The sequence below is a fragment of the Salminus brasiliensis genome, chromosome 21 (assembly GCF_030463535.1).
Source record: "Salminus brasiliensis chromosome 21, fSalBra1.hap2, whole genome shotgun sequence".
NCBI classification, from domain to species: Eukaryota; Metazoa; Chordata; class Actinopteri; order Characiformes; family Bryconidae; genus Salminus; species Salminus brasiliensis.
The window spans coordinates 33,411,251-33,431,424 of record NC_132898.1 but is presented as its reverse complement, the minus strand read 5'-3'; the positions used below and the strand labels follow the sequence as shown (position 1 = coordinate 33,431,424).

General features: G+C 42.0%; 2 protein-coding genes across 2 annotated transcripts in view; both read right to left on the bottom strand.

Annotated features, from left to right (window-relative positions):
- Positions 1-8,868, bottom strand: part of c21h20orf96 (chromosome 21 C20orf96 homolog) — a 10,139-nt gene extending 1,271 nt beyond the window's left edge. The window contains exons 1-8 of the mRNA XM_072666283.1: positions 8,601-8,868; positions 6,051-6,175; positions 5,797-5,955; positions 5,464-5,563; positions 3,609-3,766; positions 3,212-3,313; positions 3,039-3,125; positions 2,362-2,480 (exon numbers count right to left, since the gene is read on the bottom strand). Of these exons, the coding sequence (XP_072522384.1) occupies positions 2,362-2,480; positions 3,039-3,125; positions 3,212-3,313; positions 3,609-3,766; positions 5,464-5,563; positions 5,797-5,955; positions 6,051-6,175; positions 8,601-8,841 (1,091 nt within the window). The 5' untranslated portion in view covers positions 8,842-8,868. The remainder of the gene's footprint in view (positions 1-2,361; positions 2,481-3,038; positions 3,126-3,211; positions 3,314-3,608; positions 3,767-5,463; positions 5,564-5,796; positions 5,956-6,050; positions 6,176-8,600) is intronic.
- A 3,049-nt stretch (positions 8,869-11,917) lies between these two features.
- Positions 11,918-18,970, bottom strand: pnp4a (purine nucleoside phosphorylase 4a). Its single transcript, XM_072666042.1, has 6 exons — positions 18,909-18,970; positions 18,077-18,240; positions 17,658-17,761; positions 15,715-15,890; positions 14,557-14,747; positions 11,918-12,141 (listed from the first exon to the last, which is right to left on the bottom strand). The coding sequence occupies exons 1-6, from the start codon at positions 18,929-18,931 to the stop codon at positions 11,924-11,926; spliced, it is 876 nt and encodes a 291-aa protein (XP_072522143.1). The 5' UTR covers positions 18,932-18,970; the 3' UTR covers positions 11,918-11,923.
- Between the last annotated feature and the right edge of the window lie 1,204 nt (positions 18,971-20,174).

Genomic DNA, 20,174 nt, shown 5'->3' with positions numbered 1-20,174 from the left:
CCCGTCTGAATAGGGCTTAAGACCTCCCTGGTTTCGGAACACCTTTAGTAGTAGTTGGGTAGAGGGAACTGGCCTTAAAAGAGTTCTGTAGTGTAACTCAGGCAAGACTGTTGGGTGGCAGATAAGGGGCACTTCAGTGTGTGAGGGTAAAGGACTCTACCTCCCCCTTTGGACATCCCAGTCACTTCAGTTTAATAATAATAAAAAGCACCTGCTCTGATCAAGCGTTCACTAAAGCACCTGCACACTGGCACCTATTAGAAGTGTTCAGTTTTGGGTCCACAGTCTAAGAAAAAGAGGTTCTACTCTATATAAAACCACTGCCTCTACTGAAGCAGAAAAAGGTGCATGGAGACGTGTATTAATTACTGCCTGTGGTAATCAGCCCTGTGCTACAGATACTGCAGGTAGAGATTAGATAAGGAACTGCAAGAATATCCCTTTAAACATATATCACCTGCTCTCAAATATTGTATGAATAACAGGCCACTGAACAACGGTTCCCATTTTCCCATACATAGACTTTTACACTCTGCCTATAAATCAACACGGAGGAGTACAATTACTTACTCAGTATGACAGAATAAACCGTCTGACAGCTCCCCAGTGAGTAAGTGGGGCTGTATCTTATCACGCGAAAGGGAACAAACTATCCAGAATCGAATAAGCAATTTATCTCCTCAGAAGGGCCCTGGGGGCGCAGCAATGAACACACATACACACACACACACACACACACACACACACACACACACACACACACACACACACACACACACTAGGCCTTGGCTATGTGCAGGTTGTCTCAGCAGCTGTGGTTATGAAGTCTGTAAATCAGGATGCAAACAGAGACTCTTTATGGAACATCTGCCCTTAAACACGGCCATTACAGCCCGGGACGGTTTTGTTTAACACAGGAAATGGGGGAACAGTCTCTGCTGGGGCTCTGGCCATCTGCACACGCTGAACTTAAGCCTTTGTCACGAGTGATTCAGGAAATCCCGAATCTGGTTGCCATTATCCTCCAAGAAATGGAAATCTCCATCATAAAAACTGTTTGTAGAAACTGAGGATGACATGATGTGAGAAAAGACAAACAAATGTCTGTTTCAATGGAAAAGAGCTGCAAATTGAAGGGCCTGCGTAAATACATCTTGGTCTTTGTATAATGGGCCGTATGGCTGGGGGGGTTATGTAAGCAGCCTTTGTCGATTGCGGTGTCCAGCCTTGAAGTGTTACTGATTCTTTGGGAGATGAGAGCTTGTCATGGAGAGGAAAATGTTCGAGTGTTTTGGAACAAGCTGTTGGGAAACGCGAAACCCTTATTAACCTTTAATGGCCGACTGGGATTCCATGAATGTGCAGCGTGCTGCTGTTCTTCATTTATCTTTAAGACGGAGCCTTTTCCAAAACTGTAATATTACACGCCCCTGCGATAGCCCATTGCTTTTTCCTCTCCGCAGCTTTGTTGGAAAGAAGCGTAAGTGGATTCCCTTCCGAAGGTTTCGCCTCCTGCCCGTCTCATTTGTAATGACCTGGCAGACGTGCGGGGACAGAGACTGAATGTGCCAGGCTAATTGAATAGTCCTCTACGATGTGCAATTTGCATGTCTTTTTTGTGAGCGACTAAAATTACACTAGAATTGTAATGCCTCTGAATTCATCTTCTTTGGCCCTTTCCAGTGAAGTGGATATTCCATGAATGCTGCAGTTAATGGGCCCAATTTGTCTTAGGGCGTGCATAGTCAGTGTGTTTGTAAACAGCCGTGAAGGAGGCTCTTAAGGGATTGAGTTGCATAAAGTGTTTAAAATATGCATCAGTTCATATAAGCAGGGTTAGGTCACACGAACAACAATATGAGCACAAAAGGCTTAAAGCACTTCCTCTCAGCTGGCTAGCTTTATCTCCAACTCTCATCGTACACACCCGCAACGTGCTTAACTGTTGTAAACTAAGGACACGTGTTTCAGTTTCTGAATACTCTTGAGTAGCAATGCTGTTGCTATGGTATATTAGGTGGTTGCTGGGGTTACTAATGCATTTCAGGTGGTTGCTATGGAGTTGCTATAGTATGAAGTTTTAGCAGACCACCGCATCAACAGAGCATCTTCAACAGGCTGTATGCACTTGTCTGACTTTGGGAAAGCGCCCTGAAAGACCTCCCTGCCGATGTCTGGGCCTGACAGCTGCAGTCTCTGAATACGCTTGAGTAGCTATGCTGTTGCTATTGTTTTTCAGGTGGTTGCTAAGGTGTCCTAGAAAGTTGCTATGGTTGCTAGGGCAGTTGCTAATGTATGTTTGGTGGTTGCTATGCAGTTGCTATGGTAATAAACAGAGCATCTTCAACAGGCTCTACTCACTTTTCTGACTTTGGGAAAGCGTCCTGAAAGGCCTCCCTGCTGATGTTTGGCTTTAACAGCTGCAGTTTCTGAATACTCTTGAGTAGTTTTCTGTTCTCCTCCTCCAACTGCATTATTTCCTAGGGGAGGAACAGAGTTATACAGTACATACTGGATACTTAGTGATAGATGCAAACACATAAATGTACACTATATGTACAAATGACTTGACCCAAAAAGTGTCCAGACGGTCCTTTTAATAAGTGAGTTTGCTTAATTGCAAAAGAACATTACTGCCAATTGAACAGGTCGCTCTGGAGCAGCCCAATGACATCCAGTAGATAGAGGGGTATAGAGCCCAGCAGTACTGGGCTGTACAGCAGTGAAGCTGCTGTTGGTTGTTAGGGTGTTATGCAGTTGCTATGGTTTTTTGAGGTGATTGCTAAAGTGGTGCTAAATGGTGTTCAAGGTACTTGCTACAGTGGTTGCCGAGGTGTTTCTATGTGCTGTGGTCTCTAGGTGGCTGCTATGGTGTCTCAGGTGGTTTCTAGGGTGTTACCAAGTGGTTGCTGGGGTACCCATGTGGTTGGTTGGGTATTACTAGTGTATTTGTATCATCTACTATCTTAGGAGTCTAGGTGCTGGCCCTTTCATTAAAAGACCTGATATCTGCCAAATCTGTGCTTAAAATAGGTTACCTTTTTGTGCATTTCAACCTCGTTCTTCATTGTGCGGTTGTGTAAGACCATCAGTTTTACAGCTTGAGGGATCTTTGACACATTTTGCTGTAAAACACATCACAAAATCTCACTGTCCTACAGCATAACTGACCAGAATATACAGAATTTGTATAATTAGTAGATCTCAGTACTTTGGCTGTGGCCGACATCACTTCTTTCTGTTTCTGGTGGAGCTGTCTCTCTAGACGGGCCGTCTCTGTCTGACACAGGAGCTTCACTTCCTCATATTCATCCTAAAAAACAACAAGAGAGGGGAAAATGCAGAGAGGGGCAGAAGCTTCTGAGATGGGGGTATTCAAAATATTGTCTAACAGTGTCTGCCAAGAATAAAAATCCAGTAGATCTGGGGCGCTGATCCCATAAATTATTCAAAACATTCCATATCAAATGAAAAAGTGTGTCAAGCGTGTTTTAATAAAAGGAAGATTTTGCAACATAATCAACTATTCAATCCTCTCTCATTACCCACATTTCCAAAAGCATGTCGTAAACACAAGTCTCTCTAATAATGTCCAGTTCTGGCTGTACCTGCTGCACCTGCTTGAGCTTCTCCAGATCTCTCTTCATTTCAGCTATCTGCAGGGCTTTGGCTGGATACTCCTCGTCTTTGTACGTCTTTAGGGCATGAAGCTTTGCCTGGGCGCCACCCAAATCTGCTTTCACCGCCTTTAGCTGAGCCTGAAGTCCTGAGTGTTGAAAAGAGAACTTGTTATTATTAGAGAAGCTGTGCAGTTATCTTAGACCTGTAGTCTTTGCTCCTGTAACAGAGCCTACATCAGCATCACACACATGAGGAGTAACAACAGTCTGCAGCTGAAACACTTGAGTTGCATTGTTTGTTCCATCATTGGCAGAACGTGACTTTTCCCTCATGGCTTTGAGATGTTCAGGGTTTCTACATTAAAGCTATGAAGCTTCTCAGACCCATCACCAAAGTGACTCAGTTTTGCAGCTCTAGTATTTTTCAGGGACTGCTGCTGGACTGACTCTGCAGTTGTGTCCCTTTGGAGGCTGCATTCAAATACTGATTGTGCCACAGCCATGCAACTAGGCTATCCCAGAAAGGTGTCCTTCTTTTCCATGGCAACGAAAGATCCAACGGCTGGATCATTCACCAGCCAATATATCCCAAGATTCATTGCATGCCATCTGCAGCCATCAAGGTTACTAGCTGACAGGTGTGGAGTTTCATGTTGCCTTGGTAGGGGCAGGAACAGTGGCTTTAGGTTTGAGCTTGGTTTTCGTAGCCTTCATATTTTGAGTCTCTGGGGTACAAGTCTGAATAAAGTTTAGAATTTTGGGGGGTCCAAGTTGAGTCATAAGTCTCTGTGACGCGAGTCTTGAGTCTCTGGGGTGTGACTTTCCTGAAACTCTGGGAAATCCTACTGGAATCCTAAAAGAATTTAGAGATACTAGACAACATACTGTCACTGTCATGCAAAACTTACACCCCAGAGATCTGAGTCGGACTCGCTCCTCAGAGACTTGGAAAAGATGTGAGTTTTACTTTTCAAATTTGCACCGTTTAAACAAAATACACACCCTAAAGCTCACCACATTCCAGTGTACAATAGAACTCAATTAAATACATTTGCAGATTGGTGAAGAAATTAAATATGCCAATATAAAGTTGATATTAGACAAATTGTTTTTCAACAAATTGTTTTTTTTGTGAGGCTTGAGGTTGAGGTTTGGTTTGGCTTGATGAGCTTAACTGATCTCAAATTTCTGTAATATTTAAGTTAACTTTAACTTTAATTATTTCATTAATAAGTGCAGTTATGTTTTACAGTGTAGAGGTAATGTTCACAATTATGTACATGTACATTATGTACATCTTATTTTTGCTGCATCTAAAATGTATGAAATGGAGACGCTGCTGTATTGTATCGAACTGAATTCAGAATGTTTTGAATGGTTACATTAGGGCTGCACAATATATCGCTTCAGACGCGACATCACAATGTGTGAATGAGCAGTAATCACATTGCAGGACGAGCAATGTCACTTAAGGCAAATAAAATCAAACACATCATACTTTTTTAATACAAAAGGAAAATTCACACTGTTCTTGTTTTCCATGATAGATCTACCAGAGGCTGATTTTATCTGTCTAATAATGTTTATTTGACTCTGATCTTCATTCTAGTTCCTTATTAATATAATTAATAATAATGATTATGCCATAATTATGGCATGTTGGATCACTGGCTTCTGGACTAAAGATTCATGTATTTTTTTTAATATCGCAATAAATAAATAAATAAATGCTATGTCATTTTTTCCCTTATTTTGTGCAGCCCTAGGTTCCACTCAAACCGTTTTGTGTTCCTAAAAAGCTAGTGTACCCATTGTAAAGTTTATAAAAATGGTTGCAATGGACCAGATAGATGATTCTCTGCCTCCTCGACTGCTTCCTTCAGATCCGATTTGGCCTGTCTGATCTGGCAATTGCTCCATCGGTTTAGAGCAGCTATTGAACTCTAGGGGGAAAAAACAAAAACACAAAAAACACAAGATTAAATATAACGAAGTAAACTGGTTAAATTCACCAGGCCTTTTGTTCAAATTCAAATTCTGTAAAAATGTGACCTCTGGTTAGTAACAGTCACTTTTGTCACGTACGACCATCTGACTGTAAGTCTCACAGTTTTCCACATGCTTATCAACTATATAAACAGCAGTATTTTTATGTATTAATCAGCTGATGACTCACCCCGAGTTTCTCATGTAGAACCAGAGATTCTCTTGCACTGGAGAAGGAATGTCTGTCTGTATCTTCTAGGTCTCTGACCACCTGCTGATTCAGCTCCTGCAGGACCCCACACTGCTTTCCCAGATCCTCAACAGAGCGTCTCTGCAGCTTGATGAGCAGCTAAATGACAAGTGGCAGTTAGATAGATGGTCAGAAACCATGATAACGAAACAACACCCAAACTGATTGTATGTGTTATCTCCTGCCTGACACACCTCCAGTGTCTGGGTAGGATCACTTCTACTGATGGATTCCTGCTCCTTCTTATTAGTTTTTGCTCTTCTGGAGAGTCTGGAAGATGCTGCAGAGGACTGCTTGCTGGTGTTCCCTCGAAATCTCTCTGTACTCAGGGCAGAAAGTCAAAAATGAAACTGTCATTTACAGAAACCTGACACCCACTTATGACGTGTGTAGGGGTTAAACTGGGGTTTAGAGGTGGGGGAGTTCAGGTTTTTCATGGGTGTTAACAATGCACCCTTCAATTACGTGTTAGTGAATGATGTGCTCAGCACTGGCATCATGAACATGCGTCAGAAATCTGCTTCTTTTAATTTACTTAGCCCACTGTTTCAGTATGTCCTGTTGTCAGTTTGGACTGTGTTAAAGGGGTCATGTTAAAGGGGTCCCCTAGGGGTCATTAGCAGAACACACACTACACTACACTGGACAGGAGATGTTTAAGCTAGGATTCACCGGCTCTGACATCTGCCCTCACCGCACACACAGCACCACAGATAATTATATCCACGCTGTGTGGCACAGCACACCCACACAACACTTCCGGCAAGAAATCATCAACATACTACCAACATGCCAACATCACCACCCCTCCTATCCCTGGATCAAGGTCTGCTAGGAGCAACATCAGCCACAAGACCTCCACTGTTCCAAAAACTGGAAATCAATAAACACCATTAGCATCACCCACTGGAAAAATCCACTGATTGATCAAATATCTGCTTCCATTAATGACAGAAACACTGAATATGATTCAGTCTGGACACCAGTGATGCCTTTCCTCATCCCTATAAAATCAACAACAGCAGAAAAACAGATCCAGCAGTAAATTTCAAACCACTCTATAACAAACACACACACACACACACACACACACACAGATTCCAATCATACAGAACAAATCACAGAAACAGTTGGTGTTAATAATTTATATTTATGACGTCCTTTGTTTATTTATTTTTTCTATGGTCAAATATTATGTCATTTTTTTATTGTCTTTCCCCTTGAATCACGTCCATCTGTCTGTTTATCTGTCCTCCCTCATGAATAATATAATAATAATAATAATAATAATTAATAATAATAATTTAATGAATGAATTTAATGAATAAAAATAATGTTTTATTAATCCTCTGAAAAGGGCTATTTAATATTCCACTTATCTTCTGATTTGAGGAAACTGCTAGTGGAGATGTAGGTTATCCAGCCTGTGTGTAAAGTAGTTCATGTCCGTGCAGAACTTCCAATCAGGTTTGGAAAAAAGCTTTTCAACTCCCGTGACTGTTTAGAGCTGATCCGTCACTGCGGTTCGGCCTGATTAATAATTACAGCTGTGGTTGGAAGCTTTTCTTTTTCCATGTGGTTCAGCTGCAAACTCGAGCTTGAAGGTGTCGATTTTTGGAGCAGGAGCTTCTTCCTTCCACAGCAGCTTCTCAGACCATGGAGATGTAAAACTTGCTTAACTGTAGACAGTGAGACTGGTGCTGCAGAAGCTTCCAGTTCATGGCAAATCTGAATCTATGTGTGTGTGTGTAGATTTATCAATTCAATTCAATTTAGCTTTATTGTGATTATACTGATACAGGCTTGTACAGCACAACCAAACACTGTTAGGCTAAGTCTCTGGTGCAGAATAGGTAGGACATGCAATAGAGCAAGGTCAATAGTTACTGTACTGACATTAAAATGGAGTAAATATGTAGAGCAGTGAGGAGCGGTGTCTGTAAATGAAGAGTAAAACAGGGAGTTCAGGAGTCTAAGCTGAGGTAGACCAGTCTGGTGTAGCTAACAGCATTTATGACTCTGCTGGTAGTTTGGACCCTGTGATGATTCCTGTGTTTAATTAGTGGTGGGCAATATGACAATATTTTATCGTATTGTGATAAATGTTGTTATTGCGGTATACAGTATACTGTACAGTATACAGTGTAATTAGTCCTGTTTCACTGGATGAACTGCAGCAGATCTTGAACAGAAGTCACTGGACTAAGTATGAGATCATAGTCTTTAAAAATCTGCTGATACTAATTTATTTCTTTTGCATTTTTCTGTCAAAATATCACGATAAACAATGTTTTTACCATATCGCCCAGCCCTAGTTGAAAATGTGGACTGTCTGTTAGAGATATGCTCATGTGGGTCTGTATGGGTAGCATAGCCCAACACATGGATGCCCACCAGGGTCAGTGATGGAACCAAGAGGGATTAAGCATGGACCCCATCTGGGTTGTACACTGCATACGGGGCCTAGATGGGACCCATGTGAGATTAGGGTGGGCTGTAATCACGGGGCCTATTTGGGAACCCCAATTGAGACTTCCCACCTGGAACCCACCTAGCCCACGTTCCACCCATGTGAGCCCCAGGTGATCATGCTGGCTGGGGTATGATGTCACTCATTAGGCTCCAGAAAAGTGAACCCACTGAAAGCCCAAGTAATTACCACGAGTTTGTGTAAACTTCAATATGTAAATGAACTACGAAATGAAATATGTCATATCAGTGGGCTCGTGATGATAAGGTCTCACCAGATGTTTCAGGCTGGGCTCGTTTTGTCTCATTAGGAGATGCAGTGTGACCGTCTTGCCCTGTGGTTGGTTCACATGATGATTTGGCCTCTCTACGATCAGGATGTGCTGAGCTCCAGCAAACTGCCTTTGGTTTCGTTGATTTTATGATGTTTCTTCGGTTGCTCCGCTCCCACTTGCTGTAATCCTTGAAAATAAAGTTTTTTCTTACACAATAAAATTTTTTATATAATATAAACATGATAATCTCACCAGACAAAAAAAAATGGTTGCACATAATTTCTTGGGTAATATGTGGATACTTAATTCCTTGTCCTAACAATCGTTTTCTTGTCTTAAATCCTGTCACGCTTGCAGGATTACACCCACCAGTCTTCACCTTTACCCACTCTTCTACGGTCTGGGTGAGCGATACACATCCACTCCTGATTTGATTTTGTACATGGTACTGAATTCACGATTTGAGATTCTCAATATATTCTGAAAATCTAAAAATGTAATCAGGAAATGGCATTATTAGGCAGCATGAAGCCAATAGGGTCATGATGATGATCTGCTCCGGATAGTCCTATTCTATTGGCAGTACTTCTTCTCTACAGGGACTAGACAAGCTGTGTGTGCATTTGCACATCTGTGTCAGCAATGGGTGCAGCTTACAGTAGCTGAATCCTGAATTAGAAGGGGTGTCCACAAACATTTGGACTTGTAATGCCCATTTGAGTAGCCCAACTGGATCAAATCTGAAATGCAGCAGATTCACCACATTCTGATCTACTTCTACACTGTTTTTATTCTTAATCAGTTATTATGTTAAATGATTCTATTTGGATCCCAGTAACCCATTAGCCTCTCTGAGTGAGGCAGCTAAGCTACACTACCCATCGGACTGCGCATGCGCAAAGTGTCACGCTTCCTGTCCTTGGCGGTTCGCCCATATCACAGTGCAGTCAGGTTAATTGATTAATTTTAATGTATTATATAATCATATCTAAATGTAATTGTTTGTTCCAACCTTTTAAATTGTGCACGTTTGTTCAGAATCGCCGAAAATGTGCATCAGATTATCCTACATGTGGAGTAATTTACGTTAATGTAACTTTTCTGTTAAAACAGAGAATCTTTCACATTTATAAATGGTTGTATAAGCTGATGAAAAGCCCAGGAACTTAAACGACTGGTTCTGGTCCTGAGGGACAGGGGGAGAGGAGCTCACCGCCGTCTGAAGGTCCTCTCTCAGGGCACAGAGGGACGGGTGTGCGGCTCTGCTCATCCTTCAGCCACTGCAGGCGCTTCTCTCCTCTGTCCTCAGGGCTCTCACTCAGGACTACTGCTGCCCTGAAGGCTGTAACACACAGACACTCGGAGTAAACGGGCAGTTAGCTACAGTGCTAATGCTAAAACACGCCTCGCTGTTCTGAACGAGTGGTAAAGCCATGCTTCATTGCCATAGCAACCATATCACGCGCTGAAAACCCGACAGCGGAGCTATGGTGCCATCTAGTGGGCGGCGCTAGCGTTGCAAGAGCTCTCAATCCACTGGATGAACGGGATTATGTTGCTTATTTTTATGTAAAATTAGTAGCATATTATTCTTATCTGTATTCCTATTTTTCTGTCTGATTTCCGCCGTTTGTACGATAAGAATCTTTCCTATAAGAATGAATGGGAGTTTTGTGACCCTTCTTATGAAGGGTCTTATGGTGAGACACCATAGCAACCATCTGCCATACCATAGCAGCCGTAGCACCCACCAAACAACACCACAGCAATTGCCTAAAATACCTTTGCATCACCTAGAAACATTGTCGCACCCATCCAGCAAGCACTTAGCAACATCATAGCAACTACCTGGGATACCATAGCAACCGTGTAGCAACAGACTAGCTGCAAGTGGGAACCATTTACAGCTATGCTATTTTATGCTACTTTATTCTGATGACTTTTTTTATTTGATCTCTACTTTTTTATTATTGTAGTTAATTTTCAAAATGTAAAAAAACAAAGTTTTTTGTCTATTTTTTGCAGTTTTATTTGAGTTATTGATTGTTTATTAATTGTTGCTGTATAAGACATGTACACCATACTGTAAAAGTGTTATTTTTGGTGGCTTGGAATAGAAATCTTTGTTTCCCGAATAAATAAATAATAATTAGAGTTTGGTCCATGTCTGGGACATACTATGACCCTTTCCCTCCGGGAAAGCGAGGGGGGATCTGAGCTGAACCAGTTCTTCTCTTCGCTCAGAAACAAATGGGACTATCTCAGACTCGAGCTAACCACACATCAGACGGGAAACACACAAGCACACTGCCGTGTGAACAGGTGCTAGGCTAAAAGCTAACCCAGCTACAGTCTTCTCAGCTAGCTAACCACACACGGAGTGGCGGAGACGGCATCCGTTCATCGCTGTGGTAAAGATCTGAGCAGCCTGGCCTGGCTGCAGGAACCAGTTAGCTCAGACTTGAGGAGTACACATGATAGTGGGGTCAGATTGAGGTCAGATCACGTTCGGCTGGGACCGGACCGAAACCACTTCCTCTCAGGAGTGTCATTGGGGTGGCTTTGGTCTGCAGCCGAGTGTGATTACTGTATTCACACAAATTATACAGAGCAGGAGGTTCTGCAACCACTGGTGTAGACAACCTTAATGTTCTGTATAGATCTCAAACACATCATATTATATTAACCTTAAAGTTTTATTAATAAACCTTTACCATAAATGTTACATTGTACATATGCCTTATAAAAATGTGTAAGTAATGTAGACAGCTCTTAATTAACAGACAATGTGCAAAAACAGCAGACAGAAAATAGAAGAATAGCAGTACATATTAAATTGTCTCATCAACCAACATTATATTAATTTATATGGTGTGTACAATAGGACATTTACATTGAATACACATGTTTAAAACTTCTCACAGCACCCAAGTTAATTTAAAATGGAATGAGAAATACAGTGTACAAAACTGGATCATATAGATATATATATATTTGAACAAATCTGACAGTGCAGAAACTGTGAGGTTGAATGTCATTTAAAAATGCTTAGAGAGGAGGAACACATATATTGCACCACTGAAGTGAGCCAGCTTTAAAAAATTGGAGTGGAAAACTGCAGAAAAAGACATTACTGCAGTAATTAAGGACCTCCGGTTTCAGAGACCCCCCTAGGCCTAGGTTACGCAAAGTTGAGGAACATGGTATTGCAATTTGAGATCAAGGAACTATGGCCATACTAGTGGCCTGGACATTTATGGACGACTGCTAGTGACTGTAGGCTGAAGCTGCTGCAGGTTTGACGGGTGGCTTGGAGGTGAGCGTCACGCTGTGTTGTTGTTGATGTCCATGCGGCTGACCAGCTCAGTAACGAGCTTCTGCAGAGCCTCTGAGCGCATCTTGCTCACCTCCAGCACAGCTTCATGGTTCACTGTCTCAGAGTCCTGGTAGCTCTTCACCACTTTGTTGGTGATGAGGGAGAGTCCAAAGACACGCATGCCGCAGTGACTGGCCACCAAGACCTCAGGAGCTGTGCTCATACCTGAGGGGTAGAGATGAAGAGCATGGACTTTACCAAATGTTTACGTTTACTTTAAACAGACAGTCGAACAAGTTACAGCTTGTTCCATCTGGTGCTGTATAGAGCCCCCCTGAGGTAGTTAATACTGACGGAAAAGTGTTAATTAAGCAGTACAGTGTAAACATTTGCCTGTTTATGTTCAGGAGGGTCGAGGTCGATGGGTGTGTCTACAGTTACCATAGCAACACTCCTAAAACACAACAACTGCGTGCACCGAATCGTAACCCTTGTACTGCTACATATCGTACCGCACCGCAACACCCCTAATACTGTCAATCTCTCCGTTTAACAGTGATACACTTATTATGTACGGGTTCGAACCAGTGACTTTTCCAATAATAATAACACAGTTATAATACAGTGTGAATTCAGTGTTACCGTATAACTGTTGACCCTTGGTTTGATTTGTTTCAGGGAGCAAGGCTAGAAGCTAACCCTCTACAATCTCTTCAGCTTGCTAACAGCACATCACATCACACGGAGAGGAGCCAGCGAGAGGCCGGCAGCGCTATCCGGTAAGGCTCGGGAGTGATCACAGTGTTGGTGTTACAGTGTTAAACTACGCTGTAATGTGGAGGTTCTGTGATCCAGCCAATCAGAGAAGAGCTTTTACTAGACTGGCATGAAAGGAAAATCGGTGGAATAACAGGGTGGTAAATAGGCTTGCTACACCACATCTAAGCATTTTTTGCTCCAACCTTTTCTAACATTTCCCCACACAGGCAGTGACTACTCCTGTGCCTACAGCCGAAACTGTACTGTGCTTATATTCAGCTACTCCCTGTGTCTCTTCACAGTACATCTCTGCAGAACTAGGGCTGTCTTAACGTTTCTAAAATGTAAAAATTCTAGATGTGTCCTAAAGCCTAGGCTGCAGCCGAGGAAGGCTGCTTTTCTCGGCTGTTCTGTTTTGTAGGAGGTTTTGAAAACGGCAGAGGAATATGTCCTTCGTTTCTGGGAAATCGAAGAATGCTGCTGGTATCAGAACAGCACGCCCAGACTGTTTCAAATGTGTGTGAATGATTCCTGAAGAGGAGCCTTTGTATAGCATTAGCAGCATTAGCAAGGTCTCGCCTTTCTCGGCTGCAGCCTAGACGTATGGGATGCACCTACTAAAGGCCGAAGACTCTTCAGTAAAATATGAAATTCCAGAAACTCCAGGCCACTCTCCACTTCTGCTTTGCACGGCAGCACAGACACGGAGTGCAAACAGTGTCAAACGTGCCATGCTTCATTTTTTTGTGGTTCTAGTACATCATCCCACTTCTAACAGGACATTACATCCTGGTTCATTTCCGACTGTAAACACTGGAGGTACTTGTTTTGAGAGGTGGTAGGCTGGTAGGCTTCAAGGCCCAGATATGGCTCTGCAGTACATTCCACTATTTGATTGTTTAAATTTGTTAGTAAATTTGCTAGTAAAAGAGGTCATGTGTATTTGGTCAAATATCAAAAGCAATAAAGATGAAATCCACTGTAGCTCATCTTCTGACTGACGTCTGTTCACTCTCTTCACTGCACTGCACTATAAAATTCTTTATATAAACTTAATTTAGTTAAGGACAGGAGTTTCACTCAACTGAACTGAGATGTTTCAACATGTAAATGTCTTTTTGGAACTTCTCAAAACCCTCGTGTGACAAAAACATGCTAAACAATACTATATGAGTGACATTGATAATGCCATCGAGTGGTTGAATGAGGAACTGCAGGGTGCTGTCACTGAAGGGTCTCGCTCAATTCAGCAGCAAATCTGACCAGCATTTAGAATCAGCTAGAAATATCAATACTGACACATATACTTCCATCTCTAATTTATATTAGTATATAGTTGCACTTTGCACTGCCTAGGCACGTACATTCATCACCAACCCCCAGACCGGCACTCTCAGGCCATGCCAGAATGAACCTTATGTGTGGAAGTTTGAATACTTACAAATTACATCTACAAATGATGTCTACAAGAAATAATGAGGTATTGTGAAAAGCAAATTTATTTGGGTAATAAAAACACTATGCAGTCATGTTTAGATGCCACACGTCATTGATATGTATGATGAGTACTATTTCTAGTAGTAGTTCTATTTGGCCTACAGAAGTTTAGCCCCGCCCACTCCTGCTAAACTGTGTGTTTTAGCCTGGATTACTTTTTATGAAGTCCAGGATCAAAGGCATAGTAATAACACAGTTATTTGACTGTAAGAGATAAAACGGTTGGAAATTGGTCACATAAAAGTGTAACATTGTAAATCTGACATTAGAGGGAAAAATCAAATACCAGACAAATGTTGTGAAGCACTTTGTAACTTTGATCTCTGCTATATAAATAAATCATAAATAAATCAATCCAGTGTGTAATTAATCAGTGATGCTTACCCACTGCATCCACCCCCAGTTTGTGCAGAAGACGGGCCTCAGCTATGCTCTCAAAGTTGGGTCCTCCGACCATACAGTACACCCCCTCCTGGATATACTGAGACAGACCCATGCTTTTACAGATGTCAAAGGCCTGCTTTCGGAGGTCTTTATCATAAACTCCAGACATAGGAGGGAAGCGAGGGCCGAACCTGAGAAGTGATCAATAGACAATTAAGAGGTGTCTCTGTTCCACATGGGTGTGACCGGCTAGATCAGGGAGGTCATTGGCACATTATTTTGCAGAAATTGTGTTAAAGTAAATACGAAGATCCGCAGTGAAGGAAATGTGTGACTCTAAAGTTAAAATACACACACAAATGGTCCCATTTTTTAAAGAGCTAGCTCATACCAAACCTGATAAATTCATAACTGTTCAAGGAAAGGTTTATGAGTGTGGTGTAAAATTAGTACTCTCTGTAACTTGATGATATAATACTAATCTTAGCCTGAACTCTAAACTTAAACCCAACCATTATTCTAATCATATTAACAAAGAATTTGACCAGATGGTTTATTAGCAGTTTGAGTATTTGTAGATCAGCTGGACAGGATCATTAAATACTTTACTGCAACTAAATACTTTAACCGGGAGTGAGATCATGCTAACAATATATGGACAAAAGTATTGGGACACCTGCTTCAAAAAAGAGCTGATCCTGCTTTTGTTGGAGTAACTGTCTCTACTGTCCAGAGAAGAAGACTTTCTACTAGATTTGACTAGAAGCATTGCTGTGAGGATTTGACTGATTGCATTCAGTGACGAGAGTTAGTGAGGTCAGGGTGTTGGATGATGATCACCACCTCACCTCATCTCATTCTTCCACTGCTCCACAGCTCAATGCTGGGGGGCTTTATACCCCTCTAGCCCACGCCTGGCATTAGGCAGCATGGAGCCAATAGGGTCATGTTTATCTGCTTGGCGGTACTTCTCTACAAGGACTAGACAAACTGGCATGTGTGCATTTGCACATCTGCAACTTAAAGTAGCTGAGAGCTACTTTAATTCAGAGTTCTGAATTAGAAGGGGTGTCCACAAACATTTGGACATATAGTGTACTTCAGACAACCTTCCATTCATTATTAGCAAAATTATCATTAAACAAGAGTTTGACCTACTTGTCATCGTTGGGACCATTCAGTGGGTTCAGTCCAGCAAGTCCAGGGAAGTTAATGTGATCTCTGATGATCATGATGTCACCACACTGATAGCTGTCTGCTAAGCAGCCGGCAGCGTTCGTCACGATCAGGGTCTCCACACCCAAAAGCTTGAACACTCTCACTGGGAAAGTGACCTGCGACAGAGATGCAGGACACAAGGTTATACTGCTGTGTGTGTATGTGTGTATGTGTGTGTGTATGTGTGTGCATTTGCAAATCTGTGCCAGTGGGCTCAACTTAAAGCAGCCGAATGCTGCATCCGTTAGAAGGGGTATCCACAAACATTTGGACATGTAGTGTATAATGTAGCTGTATGATTGCTGTATGTACCCGCTACATTTCCTCTCCTGATCAGATTGTTGTTTTTCGGATCTTTAACTTTTACTTTAACCATTTTTTGTCACTAAAGTAGCAACAGCTTCACTTCAGCAGGTGTGTAAACTCCTCTACCCACCACTGGTGTGACTGTCCACCAAAGGGAAAAGCTGGATTAACTAAAGAACAATATGTTAATGTATTTAAATCTCCTAACACCTCTAAACACAAACGGACATAAGGCCACTACTGTAGTGAATGGAGTGCTGTACTACTGCGAGCCTGAGTTATGTAAAGCGGACAATAGTAGCATTGAATGGTGAAATGAGTGCCGGCATCCGGCATGTGATTCAGCTCAGCGTGATCAGGAGAGGGAATGCATGCACAGTCCTAACGCTGGCATTTAGAGAAAGACGGCAGACGCTCCAGTCTTAAGACATATCGTGACCAGGTCACAGCAGACACACGCAGAGGCGCATGGTGACAGACACGGCGCTTATAGGAAAGAGGACTGCTTTGATCTCTCTACATTAGAGGACATTAAACCGTGGGAATACGCAGAGCATGGTCTTAATTTTCAGATGACGCCAACTTTGTGCATGTATTGATCATGTGAATTGATCATTGACATCATCAAATTGTCATCAAATCCAAATGGAAAAATGTCGTCAGGCTTGTATCCATCGATGCAGAATGGGACTGTAAACCCACTGTAAGTCGTTAAATTACCGTGTATTTGATAATGTAACTGGATGATTAATCATGAAATAACCTGCAAAAAATGTAATGTAAATTCTACTTAATACTACTACAGAGAGCTCACTAGTGATCCCATATAAATAAACCTCAGTCATGGCCATGACAGTAAGGTGTGGGAGCAAGATCTCGTCTTTCACACCTTGTGGCCACAACTTAGGATCTCGTTCCCATGCCTTACTAAGTTGTGGCCATCAGTTAATTATCTTGCTCCCATGCCTTACTAAGTGGTGGCCACAACTTAGGATCTAGTTTTTACATCTTACTGAATCGTGATCACTACTTAGGATCTTGTTCCCATGCCTTACTCAGTTGTGACCATGAGTTAATTATCTTGTTCCCATGCCTTACTAAGTTGTGGCCACAACTTAGTTTTATGTGGAATTTCAACAATGGGGCTTCTACCCCTGAATACAGCCTACTAATACTTAATACTCTAAAAACACACTGAATAAAGACTTCAGCTAATGTTAAGGGTCTGGTATAGCATAGTGAACAATAGTGCCCTCCATGCAGCTAAATCTGCTAAATGACATAAATGTAAATTGTGGTCTGATTTCCTGCTCGAGCAAGAGCCCAGTGCTACGCCAATAAGATTCTTTAGACAAAACCCCTTCTGCTACATTGACCAACCTCTGTCACGCGATTACTGAATAACTGATGATGGTTGAAGTGGCTCTGGATAAGAGCATTTGCCGAAATGACAGAAATGTACCAGTAAACACCTTCCAGAGGCGCAGAATCTAAGACGCCACGTTATGAAGAGGTTCTGAGGTTCTGACTGGAGTGAAACTGGACCAGGGTATTTTGACGGGTCTTGAAGCACTAACCTTACATAGCGAGTGTCCCTCATACATGTGGAACCGGCCCTGCATACACACACAGGTTTTCCCTTTGAGTTCACCAAACACCAATCTCCCAGCATGACCTTGCACTATTTACACAAACACACACACACACACACACACAACCATGATAAAACTACCATCATAAAGCTGAAGTGTATTCTATACAATAAACACAGTATGAACAGTTACAGTTTCACTGATATCGAACTCATTCACCTGTGCAGGTGAGGCACTCACATCCTTCCAGTTATAAGTCTGTATACTGTATGCATGCTGTTTATACACAGTACATACTAATAATACACGCCACATCACACACCTACTAAAGTCTAATGCTTTGTAGTTGGCATTATCCTTAACAGGGAGAACCCCAGACATCTGTCTGCAGCATCAAGCCTCACCTGTGCTCTGGGGAAAGCCAGGAATATCAGAGTATTTGAAGGAGTCTTGGCACTGGAGGGCATCGGCCAGCATGCCCAATCCGGAACCACAAATGATGGCCACTTTAGGTCTGTGCTGTGTCTGGGACAACAGCCAATCAGCTGTCCTCTGGTAGTCATCGTGACTGGAAAGGCATAAAAAGGGTCTCGGTTACACTAAGTCCCTTTCCCTTTTTTAACGGAGTTAAAAACCGGTTCCTTTGGTACTGACTGTTTAACTGGAACCAACATTCTATCAAGATAAGTGTCCTGAAGGAGTACATTTTCTAAATATCTGGCAACTACAAGCCGCTGTTATCTCACAGTGAAGCACAGGGTGCTTTAAATGGCTCTCTAAACAGCACCATAACATGGCCAGATTTGGTTCTATAAAGAACCAGGTTTATAATAGAGACGCCTGAGGGATTTGTGAAGAACCTGTATATTGGTAAAGACCCTTTACATCAAATGAAAGTTGTTTAGAACTTTAAAAGGTTCTCCACACTCAAACATCTCTATTACAAACATGGTTCTTTATGGAACCATGTATGAAGTGTATGGTGATCTGTGGTCAAACATCAATAAACAATAAACACTATGTTTGTATTCAATACATGTATGAAAGTGTCATTTCAGTCTGACTGTCCTCCTCAGAACTGATTCTTGTTCAGTGTTCATATGTAGAAAACCTAGACTCAACGAATAACATACACTGAGCTTTTGATCCCTGGTTCCTTAAAGCTTAAATGTCACACTACTTTATCTCCAGACCAGATTTTTTTAAAAGTAAAAGGCAAAGCAAGGCTAAACATACCTGATTTGATCTTTACTGTGCATTTTTCCTGCCCGTGAGAAAGTTACAGTACAGCCTGAAGATAAACAGTCCTTGAGGAGAGGAGCATGTGAATGAGGGAGCAGAGTTTTCAGACCATTTAAGTACATCCAATACTGGCCCAAACTAACCAACACAAACACTCTGATTGGTTACAACTCAATGTTGTCGTCAGCCGGCCCAAATGAACCGCCTCCTGTTTGAGAGGTGTGTCGGTATTTGAATAACCGAGTTACAAATTCAGCCTCAAATCAAATTACACAGAAGCAGGATCAGGACGCTCTTCAGACCGGCCCTTAAACTGTCAATCAAAATGTAGATGATAATCATTGAAGAACAGTGCATGAATGAGGAATTTCATAAATGATGACTGCTGGCTTAGTGAAGACACAGGCAACATTATGACCTGGTTTAGTCAAAAAGTTTAAAGTTTAAAGATGCCTTTGTTTTGGGTGATGATGCTGATCTGTTCTCAGCTGATGATCCTGTTAAACTACGCTGGAAAAAAGCTGAATTTCTGATTTGAATGTGTCCATTTGTCCCACAGTTTAATAAACATTTAAATAATTAATGGTGTTGTAACAGCTGACAACGTTTTCATTTAGGATCATGTCAGTGTGTTCTCTGTGTTCAGTGTGTTCAGTGTGATATCTGTGTTCTCTGTGTTCAGTGTGTTCAGTGTGATATCTGTGTTCTCTGTGTTCAGTGTGTTCAGTGTGATATCTGTGTTCTCTGTGTTCAGTGTGTTCAGTGTGTTCTCTGTGTTCTCTGTGTTCAGTGTGTTCAGTGTGTTCTCTGTGTTCAGTGTGTTCTCTGTGTTCAGTGTGTTCAGTGTGTTCTCTGTGTTCTCTGTGTTCTCTGTGTTCAGTGTGATCTCTGTGTTCAGTGTGTTCTCTGTGTTCAGTGTGTTCAGTGTGTTCTCTGTGTTCTCTGTGTTCAGTGTGATCTCTGTGTTCAGTGTGTTCTCTGTGTTCAGTGTGTTCAGTGTGTTCAGTGTGATCTCTGTGTTCTCTGTGTTCTCTGTGTTCTCTGTGTTCAGTGTGATCTCTGTGTTCAGTGTGTTCTCTGTGTTCAGTGTGTTCAGTGTGTTCAGTGTGATCTCTGTGTTCTCTGTGTTCTCTGTGTTCAGTGTGATCTCTGTGTTCAGTGTGTTCTCTGTGTTCAGTGTGTTCAGTGTGTTCAGTGTGTTCTCTGTGTTCTCTGTGTTCAGTGTGTTCTCTGTGTTCTCTGTGTTCTCTGTGTTCAGTG

What these genes read in the sequence shown, in the direction of transcription:
- pnp4a (XM_072666042.1), bottom strand. Translation starts at nt 18,931, where the DNA reads ATGCACAGTAAAGATCAAATCAG. An exon ending in TGGCTTTCCCCAGAGCACAG is followed by an intron (nt 17,762 to 18,076) that starts GTGAGGCTTGAT and finishes TTGTGTAAATAG; the next exon opens with TGCAAGGTCATGCTGGGAGA. An exon ending in ACTGGGGGTGGATGCAGTGG is followed by an intron (nt 12,142 to 14,556) that starts GTAAGCATCACT and finishes TCTACCCCTCAG; the next exon opens with GTATGAGCACAGCTCCTGAG.